The sequence below is a fragment of the Salarias fasciatus genome, chromosome 3 (assembly GCF_902148845.1).
Source record: "Salarias fasciatus chromosome 3, fSalaFa1.1, whole genome shotgun sequence".
NCBI lineage: Eukaryota > Metazoa > Chordata > Actinopteri > Blenniiformes > Blenniidae > Salarias > Salarias fasciatus.
In genome coordinates, this window is record NC_043747.1 from 15248811 (window position 1) to 15264112 (window position 15302).

The 15302-nt window shown below is 43.0% G+C and overlaps 1 protein-coding gene across 1 annotated transcript; it reads right to left on the reverse strand.

Moving 5' to 3' along the window:
* Window positions 1–8828: 8828 nt before the first annotated feature.
* Window positions 8829–13237, reverse strand: LOC115383270 (claudin-7-A). The gene is made up of 4 exons (XM_030085404.1): window positions 12741–13237; window positions 10554–10718; window positions 9964–10048; window positions 8829–9055 (listed from the first exon to the last, which is right to left on the reverse strand). Exons 1-4 carry the CDS (start codon window positions 12961–12963, stop codon window positions 8887–8889), a joined length of 642 nt encoding a protein of 213 aa, XP_029941264.1. The 5' UTR covers window positions 12964–13237; the 3' UTR covers window positions 8829–8886.
* Between the last annotated feature and the right edge of the window lie 2065 nt (window positions 13238–15302).

The window sequence follows — 15302 nt, forward strand, 5'->3', positions numbered from 1 at the left end:
TCAGCTGATCGTTCATGTGGATCTGCAGGCTTTGATTTGTGCATCAGTCTTGGCTTCTTTAAAAGGGGATTTTTTTTTTTTCTTATACTGAAGGAGGGTGGTGATGAAGATTCTCTCAGGCATGCACGGATTCATCCCCAAAATGTGATCAACATGGAGATAACATTCAGCAACACAAACATGCATGGAGGCGCAGTGTAGTGCGAAGCCGCGGATGGACGGTCACCTCAGTTCCAGTCATTTCGCACAGATTATTACCAGAACCGTGTCAATGAGTGAACCATTCGGCCCAGCAGATCCGCTCCAGTGGCGTCGAAAACAGGCAGGATGACTTTAGAACGGGGAAACAACGATGTTTCATTTATGATTAAACATGGACAGACGGACTGTCCCTCAGAACCGTCTTTAAAAGACAGGACAATGCAATACTGTTTTATTCCCTTCTTTCTTTTAAATTAGTGTTTTTAAAGACTAGAAAAATTTTTTTAGGTAAAACACGATGGGCTTCATTTTACTGTATAAAAGGTGTTTTTTTTTTTAATGTGGACTGTTTGAACTGATCTACACACCATTTACATTAGCTGATGACACCAACAGGACAGAACACACGGTAAACAACAAGAACACGGCCTCCAGAAAGGAAGATGTTCTGATAAGCTGCACAATAATACTACAAATGTTAAATTTATGAGGTGTTTACATCCCAGTTGACCTCCTCTGTGCTTGAAATATCACCCATCAGCAGAGATTTAGCGATTAGGACCTTCAGACCCCTCCCTCCTCTGAGAAATATTTCCACTGACAGCATACAAAAGGAGGTCAGTTGTATCTTAAATAATCTCAACCTGAAAATGACCTGTTCTCCTGTTGTCTTCTGGGGGGGAAAAAAAGGATTCTATCCCTAAACGACAACATCTCACGCTGCACAGCATGAAACTTATGATAGCAAATACCTATTCTGTTCTAAAATGTGTGATATCTGGAGGATCTTTCCCACGCTGCTGAATCTCTGAAGGCTATGGAGGCTGCCGGCGTGAGATTCTAATCGGTAACGGACTGTCAAGCTATTGTTGTTGAACAGGTGAGAATTTTCCCTCCTGGACTGGAATAATGTAATAAATAAACTACAGAGATAACTGAGTAAAGACAGGAGTGTGGAGATGAGGTGAAAACACACCACAAAAATACACTACAGATCCATTAAACTCTTATTTTTAGTGTCAAGTCTTTCTCTGTGTATAAATATAGAGTATTTGTTTACTGTCAAGCCATCGCTGTATTTACTGTAAATGACTGTGTGTGGTGCAGCACTGTCACACTCCTGGGATTAAGAAAGCCTTTCTGTTCCAGACTGGTCTATTTTCTGTTATTTACTCACTCGAATAAACATTCTTCAGTGCAGGATGCAAGAAAAGCATGAAAGGGTAAACTTCCAAACGAGTTAAGATGAAGGAGATTAGACATTAGAGACACAGGAAGTGGTTCAGAAATGAGGGAGAATGAAGGATTGTGGGAAAGATAAAAAAGAGCCCGGGAAAAGAAGGAAAATGAGTCAATGGAATGGATAAAATAAAGGGAAGAAAGAAGAAATAACAGGGTGGAGAGAAAGTGAAAAGAGAGAGGGAGTGACCGGTTTAAGCTCTCGTAGTTTCTTTCTTTTGTACTGGAGTATAATTTCCCAGAAGGGCCTCGGCTCAACTGCAAAGAGAACAAACAAGCGTGAGCCAGCTCAGACATGAAGCGCTACTCCTGTTATGTATGTGGGATTATCGAGCGGCGCGTTGCCATTGGCTGGCGCGTGAGTCACTCTCTCTCGTTACGCGAGGTGCGTAATTACGCAGTGCGCCCTCGAAACTTTGGCACACCTCCACGGTGTAATCCGAGGTGTCAGCAGCGGCGGTGTCGCTTATATCAACCGCACAGTGACGTCCTCGTGCCGCTATGAGGCAAGACGCAAGACGAGGAAATCCCCGAGGCCGAGAGAGCGACGAGAGGCCCCTTTAAATCGACGCTTCCTCGGTGCTGAGCCAAGAGAGAGAGAGAGAGAGAGAGAGACAGAGAGAGAGAGAGAGAGAGAGAGAGAGAGCTCTGATAAACAACAACACGGTTCTCAGAAGGAGCTTTTACTGGATTCAGCTCTTTACTGCGGCCTCGAAGAAATAAGGTGAGGTTGATTTTTTTTTTTTATGATATGAGGCAGAACATTTGAGCGATCGTAGAGAATAAAGCCGCGTTCGGAGCGGTTTGGAGCGGCACGCCGTGGTCACGCTCCTGTAATGCCTGCGCTGTTGTGTCGGCGTCTGCTACACCTGTTAGTAGTGAGAGCGATGACAGCAGATGGGTTTATTTCAGAGGGAAAGAAACTGCGGAGAAGTGTCGGTGCGCACTTTCCAGAAGCCGCGCTCTCCCCGACGCGCCAGAGCTATTTTTGACGCACGTGTTTGCTTTCATTGACAGGCATCGAGGACGCTCGCGTGCGTCTTTCCCCCCCCCCCCACAACACATTTCGCCGCCTGTACACTCATTGTTGAATGCCATTGCGGAAGTGAGCGGCTTCCTCGACGCGACACACCGAGCCGGGGCTGTGCGGACATCTAGCGGCCGATCGGGTTCAGAGAGGAGCGGAGCGCAGCGATGTACGGAGCTTCAGGTATCCCCGAGCTCATCCCGCCCAGCGGGCCGCCCCGGCAGCCCGGCCCGGCCGGCCAGTTCAACCCGGGACACCCCCAGGTCAACGGCCACGGCGCAGGGCCCAACCCGCAGAGGCTGGGCCAGAGGGCCCCCAAGCTGGGCCAGATCGGCAGGTCCAAGAAAGGTGAGAGACCGGGGGGGGCAGCTTCAGATCAGCCACACATCCAGCAGTTACTGTAGCTTCAAATGAAGAAAAGTGACTTTTAAGATGGTATTGTTGTGAATACATGCAGAAAAACGTGTGTCTCAAGAATTTGAACTCTAGGATGTTTGTTCTCACTTTGAAAAACTTAAAAATCACAAATTCAAAGACTGAGATCCAACTTCAGTTTGGTTTCTACTGTATATCTAACTTTAATATGAGTCACTTAATAACTGACAATATTCAATATCATGTTACATCCCAACTTTGGGGAAGCTTTAAAGTGGGGTATTTTGAATTGTTGTCCAAAAAGTTTTGCTATTAAATTAAAATTCTATGCAGTAGTGCCAAAGCTTCATATATTTGTAGATCATCCACCAAAATCTGTGCATATTGAAACATTTAAATAGAAATTGATGTTAAAGGAAAATCCCTTACTTTGTAAGGTTTGAATTCAAAATGACGAATTAATCATACAATCAAATCTATTCCAAGTGGTGCAAAACTGTCCAAAAACTCAAATATTCAAAATTACTTGTTAAAAAGGTCTCTAAATGAGCTTTAGTCCTCATTAAGTAGTATTATTATTAAGAAATAGTGCCCAGTGTTTTAATAAAAAAGTCCACTAAACGTGACTTACTGGATAAGGCGTCTTTAGTAAAAGATGCTGACACTTGAAGTAGTTTCATGCTGATGATCAAGCACAATTTTATTTCTATTTTTAAGATAACTGCATCATCAAACAGCAAAAAGCAGAGACTTTTGTAAAAGTGCCAAACACCATGGTGTTTATAGTATCATAAGAAATGCTTCAAAATAACTCAGGTCTCAATTAATACCACCTTTTCTCCCATATTGCTGCATTTTCTTAGTTAAGTATGAAGAAACATATGAGTTATATAATGTGTTGACTCATATCAAGGAAGTTTAAATCAAAAGTATTTTGAAAGATCTTAGTTTTATTTTCACTTCCATTTTGTTGAGACACACAAAAACTTCCCAGAGTTACAGAACATTTCTTAAATGATCCAATATTAAATCCCAACATGAGACAACTTTCTTGGTCAATTCCAGTTAATTAAAGAGCAGATTTCACAGAGTTGGGTTTTTTTTTTTTTTTTTTTAATGCTGCTGAGTTTCTGTGAATATCGACGATCAATGAAATGAGTCACGGGCGATTCAAACAAGGCCACAGCCCCCGGTCTTCATGACTGGTTAGAGGCTCCTTGTCCTGGGATTCCAGACCAGTTTTGCCTTCAAAGGAGGGAAACTTGATGGTGTAAAGGAAAGTTTTGTCAGCAGATTAATCAGTGGTTCACTTCCATTTTTTTCTTCACAATTCAAATATCGATGAACACCAATGGAACTGCTAAAAACAGATGTTTTCTACTGGACTCGTGTGTTGTTTCTTTTTCGTTTTTGGGGCTCAACGTCAAATTACAGTGACAGCAAAAAAAACAAAAAACAGATGATATCAGTTTCACCAAATTAGCACTTATGCAATGGAAATGCAGCCGCCTACACTGTGTTCATGTGATGAAATGTCACACGCCACCTTTAACAGACAATAATCAGCACTTTTTGACGCGGTGTTCCCATTCTGGAAGCCGTAGTTAGTGGTTAACTCGCATCACGTCAAATGGAGTGCATGATGTGCTGTTTACAGACGCTACACTCTGCCTTACGTTTTATTTTTTTCAAATAAAAGAAACAAAACAAAGAAATCTCTTCATCTCAACTTAGAAAGTTACAGGAGGATGTTCTTAATAGTTTTGATGAATTTTAAATCTGAGCTTTGCGTCCGAGGCAGACTTAACTGGAATGATATTTCCAAAAATATCCACTTCTGCTTTATTGCCCAGATGAAGAAAAAAAAAAACCAAAAAAAAAAAAAACAAAGCAAAACCAAAGCACCCCTCTCATATTGTTCCTGCCAGTTTGCTTAGCTTAGCATTAAAACCGACGACGTGGTGAGTCTGTCTGCTTAGCTCAGTCCAAAAGCATCAGAATCTGCATAAAAGCACCACAGAAACTCACGCATTAACACTTTCTATCATCTGTGAGGCCTTAAGTCCAAAATCAAACCTCAGATAATGTGGTTGTACAGTTTTGTTTTTTTTTTGACCAGAAACGGCAACTTTTAACAGACTGCTGTCTTCATGAGAGCCTACAGACAAGTCAAATAAGATTAAAAAGTTTTCTTTTTTGATCATTAGTCTAGATAATGGGACAGCTGCTGAATGTTACGGATTGTTTTTGGTTATTTTGAAGCAATAGTTCACAGTTGTCACTATTTTCTGGTATTCGAAAGACAAAATGACTAAATGTGGATAATTTTGATTTAATATGTTTGAATAAAAGGATCAAATTTGAAAACCCATCAGAGAACAGTGACATCTACAGCATGCCACAGTCTTGTGAAGGTGTACATCTGTGGAGACAGTTGTTGTAAGTGTCCCTCTTCCTCTTCCTCCTCAGTGGACCTGGAGGATGAAGACCTGGACGACATCATGAACAACAACGGCCAGTGCCCCGTCTCCTTGTCGCCCATCTCCTAAACTCCACCGGGAAGTGCCATAAAAGAAAAACAAGAATTCTACCGGATCCCCCTTTTCTCCGGGACGCCGAGCCCACCCCTGTCAGTGATCTTGGCCTTGGTTCCTGTCAAGTGTCCTACTGAAGCTTCTTCTTCTTCTTCTTCTGGCGGCTCGTTCTTCGGCTCCCGAGCGGCGCCCGTTCGGCGCCGAGCGACGCCCTGACTGTACATAGTGTTTCATTTAACCCGACCTTCGGTCGGACTGCGGACGGATCGCGCTGCATCGCTCTCTATACCTCGGACGTAGTAGGCTATCAGGATTTTGAGGAGTGTCTGTATTTTCTTCGAAGCTTCTTAAACAAGGGCTAACATGTCTTAAAAGTTGCACTGAGCGGAGGGGTTGGAAGGTCGGCGGCGTTATGAGCCTGTTAATGTGTATCAGACAGGTGAAGTGTCGAGCTTTGGATGTGCAATGACGATCATTCTGTGCTCACACACCGATGTGTGTGTGTGTGTGTGTGTGGTGTACTATTAATCCAGCAGATGGAAAGCTAGCTAGTTACAGGACAAGAAAAACAAACACACAAACTAACTGCTATTTATTTATTGTTTGAAAGGAAAATGAGACACTCGTGTTGTTATGGCTTCTACGTGTTTTTTACTCGTTTGAGTGGATATCGCTTCGGTCCTCTTATTACTGAGAATTTCTCACGTTTTTTTTTTCTTTTCTTTTTTTTCTCCAAATGGTGCACTTTGTGGGAATGCCTGTTATGTGCAGTGACATGTTGCAGAATTCTATGCATGAAGTTTGTCCGAGCATCAAAAAAAAAAACACGTAACTGGTGATCCTGCTAATTAAGGGCTAGTATTTCCACTACCACTGTTGTTTTTTGTCTTCTTTTCTCTTCTAGATTGTGCTGCGTCACCGTTTCCCTGAGCTCTTTGTTGGCTTTGAGCTGCAGACTCAGCACTAAAGAAGAAAAAAAACAAAAACAATATAAAAAAAAAAACAAAAAAAAAAACTACTGGACAACTACTGAATGAATTATGGGGCTTTTGTGTGTTTTCACAGGCCGGGTCTCCCTGCTGGCTTCACCCAGCCGCCGGGAAAACTGTGTACAGTTTCAATGATGTAGTGAAATGCCAAACGACACTGCGTTGTAATTCTCACCGGCATGCTGAGCTGTAATTACGAACAAAAACTATTTATTTTTCGGTCTGCTTTCTGAGCTGCGCCCACACGAGACGGTGTGTTTGAGGTCGGGCTAATTGAAGGAGAAGTCAGAGTTTCACAGAAACAAGCAGATTAGCGATCACTGCTCAGACAATCGCTGGTTTTCTGAAGTTTATTTTGAGGAAAAAAAAAAGCCTTTTTGTGGAGACATTCATGCTGATGTTACGTTACGTCGCTGGCTGTAAAAAAAAAAAACAGTTGTTGGTAGTTATCTTGGATTCTTTCTCTCCACGTCACGGAGACGCTGCGTTTCACAGCTGTTTCTCTGTCTCAAGAGATCAATGTTCAGGTTGTGACTCACTTCTGCTGCATGGAAATGGAGTTTTCATGATGCATCTCGGGAAATAAACTCTGAATCTTTGTGCACGCCGTTTCATGCTCTGTTTTGTTCGCTCGCCTCCATCGATTCAGTGGGTCAGGAAAGATTCTAGTGTCATAAAACCTGATATCTTTGAAAGAAAGCCACATTGTTTAGGGAGCAGTGTAAAAATGAGGGAAGCAGCAATATTAACCACTTTTACCAGTTGCACACAACTAAACAGCTGAAATACAAAATTAAGTTTCCAAATTTAAGATGAATTTAAATAAGATTTGATCCATACTAATATCTTTTATATATTTGTTTTGTGTTCTTGCATTGTCTGCCATCTAATTACATTTTTATTTGTTTTCCTTTCTAATTTTCAGTAGTTTTCTCCGAATAACATTTTGTTATTCTAGGTTGGCATTTGTCTGACGTCACTCTCACAAATGTGTGTTTTTTGGTTAGATTTTCATGAAGTGTTCACGCACCTATTGTTGGAAATGCGAGCGAGGCTCAGCTGAATGGCCGATGCATGTGATCGACATGTCAACGCTCACATTAATTTGTCGCATTTATTGCCCCTCGATAAATCTCACCTTGTAACTGATCCTGAAAAGCTGAAACTTTGTGGACTACAGACTGCCTTCAGCTCAGTTCTCAGGGACTCGCTGCAGGAGTACGACACGCACCCAAGCATCAAAACGTTGGTCTTTCTAAAAGGTCAGTCCCAGTCGGTGACGTTTGGGAACCATTGTTGAATTTTACTGATGAGAGTGAACATGTCCAACAGATTTGGACTTTAATGTTTTGGGTGACCAGAGATCAAATAAGGGGTCAAAAGTCTTTCTTTGGAGGTAAAATTCACTTTATTACATATGTTTGTTTGTTTGTGTTGAATCTGCGCTGTTGCTGTGTGGTTTGCATGTTTTCCTCGCGTGCGCCTGAGTTTTCTCAGGGATCTTATCTTCGATTACTTACCGGAGTTATGATTCCACTTGTGGATGGCTGGATGGACCTTCAAGTGAAGATTACACTTTTTCTCTTTTCACAATTACTTGAAGACATGAACGGAAACAAGCGGAAAAGCCGCAGTTCAACAATCCAATGTGAACAATTTTGCAGAATCTTTATTATTTATGTGCAGCACGACAAACATTGTCCATTTGTAACATGATCTGCTAGAAAAGCCAAGTATATAAAACTATTATATTAAAAAAAAAAAAAAAAAAAACCCAAAACATGAGACATTGTTCAGAGCATTATACATCTTGATAAAAAAAAATGAGTCCTTCATCTCTGGAAGCTACAAAAGGCCACAGTGTACGTACTACCAAACAGGTGCATCTAAACAGGAGCGACACTCTACGCTTGACAAAAATAAATAGAGACAGTTGAATATGGCGAAGAGGCGGATCCAGAAACAAATATGGCGATAATGACAGGGTGACTGTGTCGTGAAATATTTCATATCGGAGCAGGGTTTGTAGCGTACTGGTACGAAGAGCTGCAGGGCCTGTAGTGAGCGTTGTAGTGAAAGCCCCGTGTTGCAAGGTCGCCCGACACACTCGGTCCTGCGTGTGAAGTCGCGCCCTGCTCGTCGCAACATCTATTTTAGTACCAAGAGTTAATATAAAACGCTGTATCGTCGGCAAACGCTAATAAATGCTGGCTGTGACAGGCGGGTGCAAGTGTTGGAAGTAATCCACCATTTAGGCTACGATTCAAGAGGTCACGCCCAGAGGGCTCGTCTGTCAGGTCAGGGGATCCAATTATAATGTATTTGCGAGGACCACTTGTAAACAACTGTGGAATGTGTGGACGGGGTGAGAGACATCCTTCATGAGACAATGGAGAGTGCTGCATGATAATCAAGGGGGGGCATCAAAGCCTGAACCAAAAAAACGTCCCATCTCAGTACTTCTTCCTCTCTGTCTGTGACATCGTTGTTGTTGCTGGTCTCCTCCCTGCCGGAGTGGCGCTCAGACGTACTCCTTGGCGCTGCTGGGGGGGCCGGAGCGGGAGCTGCCCATGGACGGGTACTTGGACACCTGCTTTTTTCTCGGGCAGGAGGCGGCCAGCATGGACCCGCCCAGGACGTCGAGGAGGGAGCCGCCCCAGGCGATGAAGATGGCGGCGCCGAACTCGAATCTGGTCAGAAATGACACAAAGTGAACTCATGCTGAGGTGAATCGTTTGTGGCGTCGCGTGATGGCGAATGTTACGACCACGACTCTGCACAGCTTAGTATTTATAAAACTTAAATCAGCTCAGGACGCTATGATTTGCACCCCAACAAGATCTAACAGTGAGGGATGAGCAGACATTGATTCTTCCAGTAGCAAACGTTTTAGTATTGATTCTCATATTAAAAGATCAATATTGACACACTATTCAGTCAATTTAGCAATGTGGTTGTTTTCCATCACAGAGGAACGTTCATAAACAAGTTATTGGATGTATTTCACATCGTATAGGAGGAGTTACTCCGCTTCTATTTGTATAATAGAAATACCTAAATATGAATTGCAGGTCTGTTTCATTTGATTACCCACCATAGACAGACAGTGTGAACTGTTTCAAAACAATAAGTAAAGATCAAACCTTTATCAGGCCACTTGTACATCTCAGCATGTTTTATTCTAAACTAACAATGGGATTTTGAACAAAACAGTAGAATTTCAGGAGTTGTGCAATTTATTTTACTGTTTCTTATGTTTTGACTATTTTGCTTGATTGAAGCCTCGTCTGTTGGTACACCCGAGTCATGCATTTATCTTAAACAAACCTGAAAATGGTGCTGAAATATTTTACACAGAGAACTTCTGCAGGAGACAGGATCCATTCAGATTCTATTGTTTGCTATATCTGTGCACTTTTCAGCACATTAGAGAGTAGCAGTCAATAACGTACAGCCAAATTTAATGGTTCTTCGATCAGTCTTCAACCATAGCTGGAGAAATAATTTTGGATTTCGTTAGTTTTAGACCATTTTGCAAGAACTTGGAATAGTGCAAATGCCATGAAACCAGTAAGACATGTTTCTCTGAGACACTTACTTGGTGTTGACGGGAGTGTAGGGGTTGTAGAAAGCCCGGATGACGTTGTGAGCGAACCAGGAGCAGGCCACGATGGCACAGAGCCCTGAAAGATCAATCAGTCCATCAGCACACCACGAGAACCCGAGAGGGAGCAGACATGCTTTCATCCCCTTCACAGTCGCCGGGCGGCTCTACCTCTTGACTCCGGCACAATTAGCTTTTAGTGTTTCTCCGCTCTTTAGATCCTCTCAGACCTCTCGTGTTAGAAGCAAGGGCCAGGACTCATTCAGTCTAATGACCTCTGCAGGACAGAGTGTGGGAGGGAAGCTTTCTGGACTGGGGATCAAACCGCCTCCTACTTATTGTACGCTGTGTGGGAGATCGAAGCAAACCTGGTTTTTTTTTTTTTATAAAATTACATAATAAGAGTGGACCAGTCCGTCAGATGCTCGGTCCAGTCCTACACTGTGGGTTCTGTCTCCCTGGAAATGGCTTCACTTTCTAGTTTTTGCACTAACGGCAGAAAAAGTCCAGTTTCTATCTTAATATTAAGACGGACATTTCCCCCTCAGAAACCGCATGAACGCCATCAGCTCCGGTTTCCTCACCTCCCACCAGCAGGATGATGCCTCCCGTCATGGCGACGCGGGACTTGCGCAGTTTGTCGGTGCCTCCGCAGGTGGTGCACTTCATCCCCATGCAGGCCACGCCCAGGCCCGCGATGGACACGATGATGCCAACTATCATGAGGGCGCGAGTGGCCTGGAGCGAACCTGGGAGCAGAGGGAGACGAGGAGGAAAAGCGGAAAAGCGATTGATTGGAGGGGAAGAATGTGTTTGTTTCTTTTTCTGGGAGACAGTGAAACAACAGCCTTATATTGCAGGATTTCAGAAAAAATAATCTGCGTAAACACTTGCAAAGTCACATAATCCCTTTGAGAAAGAGGTGAATCTGCAGGGACAATGCAGGAAATGATACACAAACACTAATAAACAGTCCGCCGACTATCAGAGAGGCTTTGTGTGTGTGTCCGCTGGTTGTGAATTATATTCACATTAGCCTGTCAGGACACTTTAATGTGAGCTTTTCCTGGAAGAGAAACCATGGGAGACACACACAAACAGAGAGGAGAAGCATCTCACGGCCTTTCACTTTCGCTGGGTCCCCCCCGGTTTGTGGACAAATAGGACGCCACTGTCCTATTTGTCAGAACTCCCACCCGCTCCTGCTCGCCCTGTAAACCTATCAGGGAGGGAGCCCCCTCTTTCTCCCCCCTCCCTCCTCTCTCTACCCCCACTGTCCACCTAGAACCAGTCTGTGCCAGTCTAGGCCATCCCTGCCCTGCCCAAACAAACAAAACCCCTACAGGGAAGGATGGAGGGATGGGTGGAGGGAGACCGAGGCTTCAGAGGATATGAAACGGAACAGAAAGCAGCGAGAAACGGGAGACAATGGGGCGGATTATGCAGTAAATCCAGAGCAGGAAGCACAATATCCTGGTCTGGAGACACATCACACTGATCTCTCTTCAGTGTGGCTCTGCTCTGTGAAGCACTGGACAGAAAGAGTCAAACCGCTGGGTGAAACTGTCAAAACCAAAGCACATGATTCAGCTGCTGTAGTTCATCACTTGGCTCCTGACTCAGGTGAGAGGCATTACGCACGCCGGATAGGTCTCCTGTCCACCACATGGCTCACACATACACACTCATACACACACTCTCATCTCGCATCTGAGATTTACGTTGTGGAAGAAAGTAACTTTACCCAAATAAAACACAACTGAGGGCAGGTTCAAAATGCAAACTCCGCAGTGAGAGCTCACTAGACCGGTGTGTTGTCCAAACGGAAACCATAAATCTCTTCTTTTCCTTGAATAGTTAATTTCAATGGAACTTGAAGCAGATTTCCAAAACATACCCAGCGTTTTGAGTGATTTACCACACATTCAGGTTGACTTTTGATTAATCCCAGACAGATTTTGAGGACATTTAAAGTCAGATGATGTCAAATCCATGAAATTCCTGAAATCTTTCAACTTTTATCTTACAAAACATTCTAATGTCTCCTGGAATTTGATCCAGCTCAACATCAAGCTAACACACTGTAACAAACCAATGCACTGAATGATTATATGAACCATTAATTTGGAGGAAGCTGTAATTTGAGGTCAGAATTCTACTAAGAAAATATGTTCCTGAAGAATTTCTGTGAGTCTGAAGACCTCTGGCTCATTATCCAGTTCTTTACTGCTGAACAACAGGTGGCTGAAGGGAGAGATGGTATTTCACTATCTGTGTGTGTGTGTGTGTGTGCGTTCTTGTATTTCTATCCTTGTCGGGGCCAAATGTCCCCACAAGGATAGCAAAACGTGGAACGACGTGCCTTGTGGGGACCTTTTTCCGGTCCTAAGTAGGAGAAACAGTGTTTTCTTGACCATGTTGTTGTTACTGAAAAAAGTAAAAGTGCAAAAACATTTCTTTACGGTTAGTCTTTGTTGTGGTGTGGGTTAGGGTTAGGGTAAGGGTCAGGGTTAGGGGCTAGACATGAATGGGAGTCAATGGACGGTCCCCACAAGGATAGAAATACAAGACTGCGCGTGTGTGTGTGTGTGTGTGCGTGCGCGCGCGCGTTTTAGCCTGGAAACATCTCTGGTTATCATTCCCTTTCACAACGTCTCCGTATACCGACTGTGCGTAATTGCGCGCGCAGAGGTAACAGTGCGCTCCGTTGAGATACGGGCGTGTGTCCCAGGTGCCAAACAGTTAGATTTTTTTGGAAACGTGCCACTTACTGTCGAGCTGCAGGATGGAGTCGTAGATTTTACACTGGAGCTGTCCGGTGCTCTGGAACGCGCATGACATCCACAGTCCCTGGTACATGGCCACCGCTGTGATAATGTTGTCTCCGATGTACGCTGACATCTTCCACTGAGGCAGGATAGTCCCGATGATCAGTCCCACAATGCCAATCAGAGAGAGGAAAAACCCCAGCAGCTGGATACCGGAGTTGGCCATCCTTATTTATTTTCAAATAATTAAAAAAAATAATAATATTAAAAAAATAAATTCCCCTCTTTTCTGTGAATAAATGTCTAAACAGACCCTGTGTAGATATCTCCTTCTCTGATATGTCTGGGTTCGCCACTAAATCATAGAGAAAGCCAGGAGTTGTGTCCGTGTCGCCTCAGAGTTGTGTACCGGGGGTCTGCAGGCGGGGATGGGCGTCCAAGATGTGGGTGATGGTGTTAAGGGGGTGTGACATTAATCTGCCTGCTGATTCATGGACACACAGTTCTCATGCGCTCTGAAATGTTCCCCCTGCCTCCAGCAGAGCAGCAGGTCGTTTCCACTCCAGTCCTAATCCTCCTCCCAGCTTAAACTCAGTGAAAACTGATCAAACTTTTTAGGAAAAGTCTAAAAAAGTTCAAACATTTAAAGGAATGCAGTATTTCAGTTTGTTGTAAATCCATTTAACCTTAAACAATAAGTCAAATCGTTCAAACAGCAGTCACAATGTCATTTCAAAGACTATTTTTGTGAAATGTTCCAAGTGTAAAAACCAAAGAGGTTCTTGCAGGTTTCCAACTTTGCTTATTTGGTGTTGCAGTACAAGATTAGACCACAAGGTGGTGTATTGAGTCACTCAAACAAGGAGCAGGAGAAAGCCTGCCAGTGAGGTGTAGAGTATAGAGTTATAGTATATACTTCCTCTGTTGGGTTTACAGAAAAAGTACTGATGAAACACATTCTGTCATTTTTTGGATGTGTTTAGGGGCCTGTAAAAATAATTTCAAGTTATTTTGATTTCAGAAATTGACTTGTGCACATTTGTTGCACTTGATCTGAGTGCATCTTATGTTGTGTTGTTTTTGCTCGTTCCCTCAGGCGATAGGGTGGACTGCGTAGGTCTGCTTCCCTGGGTGTTCTTTTTCTTGATAAAGTGAAATGTGAAACAGGCATATCTTGCAAATGGAGGAATTTTGCATGACGGAGTGGTTAAAAAAAAAATTCCAGCAGTGCAGTGTGAAAGCCTGGAGGACATCTCTGAATCATGCCTGCTGGACGGTGTTTTTACTCACAGCAGGAAGCAAGCCAACGATGCATTAACTTTTTCTAAAGTGTGCTGATATGTTCGGCCACTGCAATTTTGAATTCTGGACTAATTTGCTTTTTTTGGATGCAGGATAATATGCTTGTTTGTTCAAGGGGGAAAGAAAATGATTTTCCTGCTGATTCCACTTGCCATGTACTTCATCTATCTACTTTTTATCAGTATTGGATCAAAAACACTCTGAACCCTTGGTGAGAAATTGAAAATAGTACTTTTTGTATATTTCTTTTAAGAGTTGTAGATTATATTGTTCTTGTGATTTCTATACTTTCCCAGATCATCCTGCAGATCCTGTGGCTGGCTGGGTTTTCACCTCAGGCCATATGTTTGACACTCCTCCGTTAAGATGTTAAATCTGTCAGCACTCTGGCATTATGGAGGCTCGTCATGCTTGAGTGAAATCTTTAAAACAATAAATGAAGTCATCTTTTATGGCTGGACGGAGGTCATGCTGAGGATGAATAAGGTCAGGACAGCAGAGTAAGTTCAAATAATGTCTGATTTTTGAGTCAATGTAATGTCAATATAATGTCACTACAAGGTGTAAAAACAAGTGTTTCTCAGTGCGCGTGTGTTGTCTGGGATTAGTCTCTTTATGGGGTTGAGCACTATTGATAAAGTTTTAGTAAAGATAAGAGTTTTGACCAGGCAGATTTTGACCAGTTTCTGCCTGATAAGAATCCAGTTAAAGTTGAGTTAGCCATTAAAGGTATAATGGATGATTTTCTCGAAAAAGTCGAAGCCAAACGTCTGTTACTCGCTTCTTGAAAAACGCGCATGCGCCAGACCATCCTACCTGCTCTGCTGTTCCTACAAGCACTTCAACGATTTCTTCAGCGTGATTGACATGTCGGAGGACCAATAGTTGAGACTCGCATCACGCCATTCATTGGCTAACACATTGTCCATTATACCTTTAAGTTGTGATGGTAAGGCACAAGAAGCAAGAAAGTTAATAGGGAAGTGCTTTGTTTTAGGCCACGAGTGAAACCATAAAAACTACCAACCCACAGCACAAATAACAATTTCTCCATTTTTGAAATAGTTAATTTTCACTGATTGGGGAAAAAAATCCAAAAAGTTACTAAATTTCTCCATAGAATGGAAATAATGAAAACATGTGAGAGATAATGGAAACATCATTCCATTGAAAATACCTCATGCTTTCGTTTTTTTTTTTTTTTTTTTTTGTGCTCCACAGGCAGCCACACTGCCCCAGACCACGACAGGAAATTAATGGATC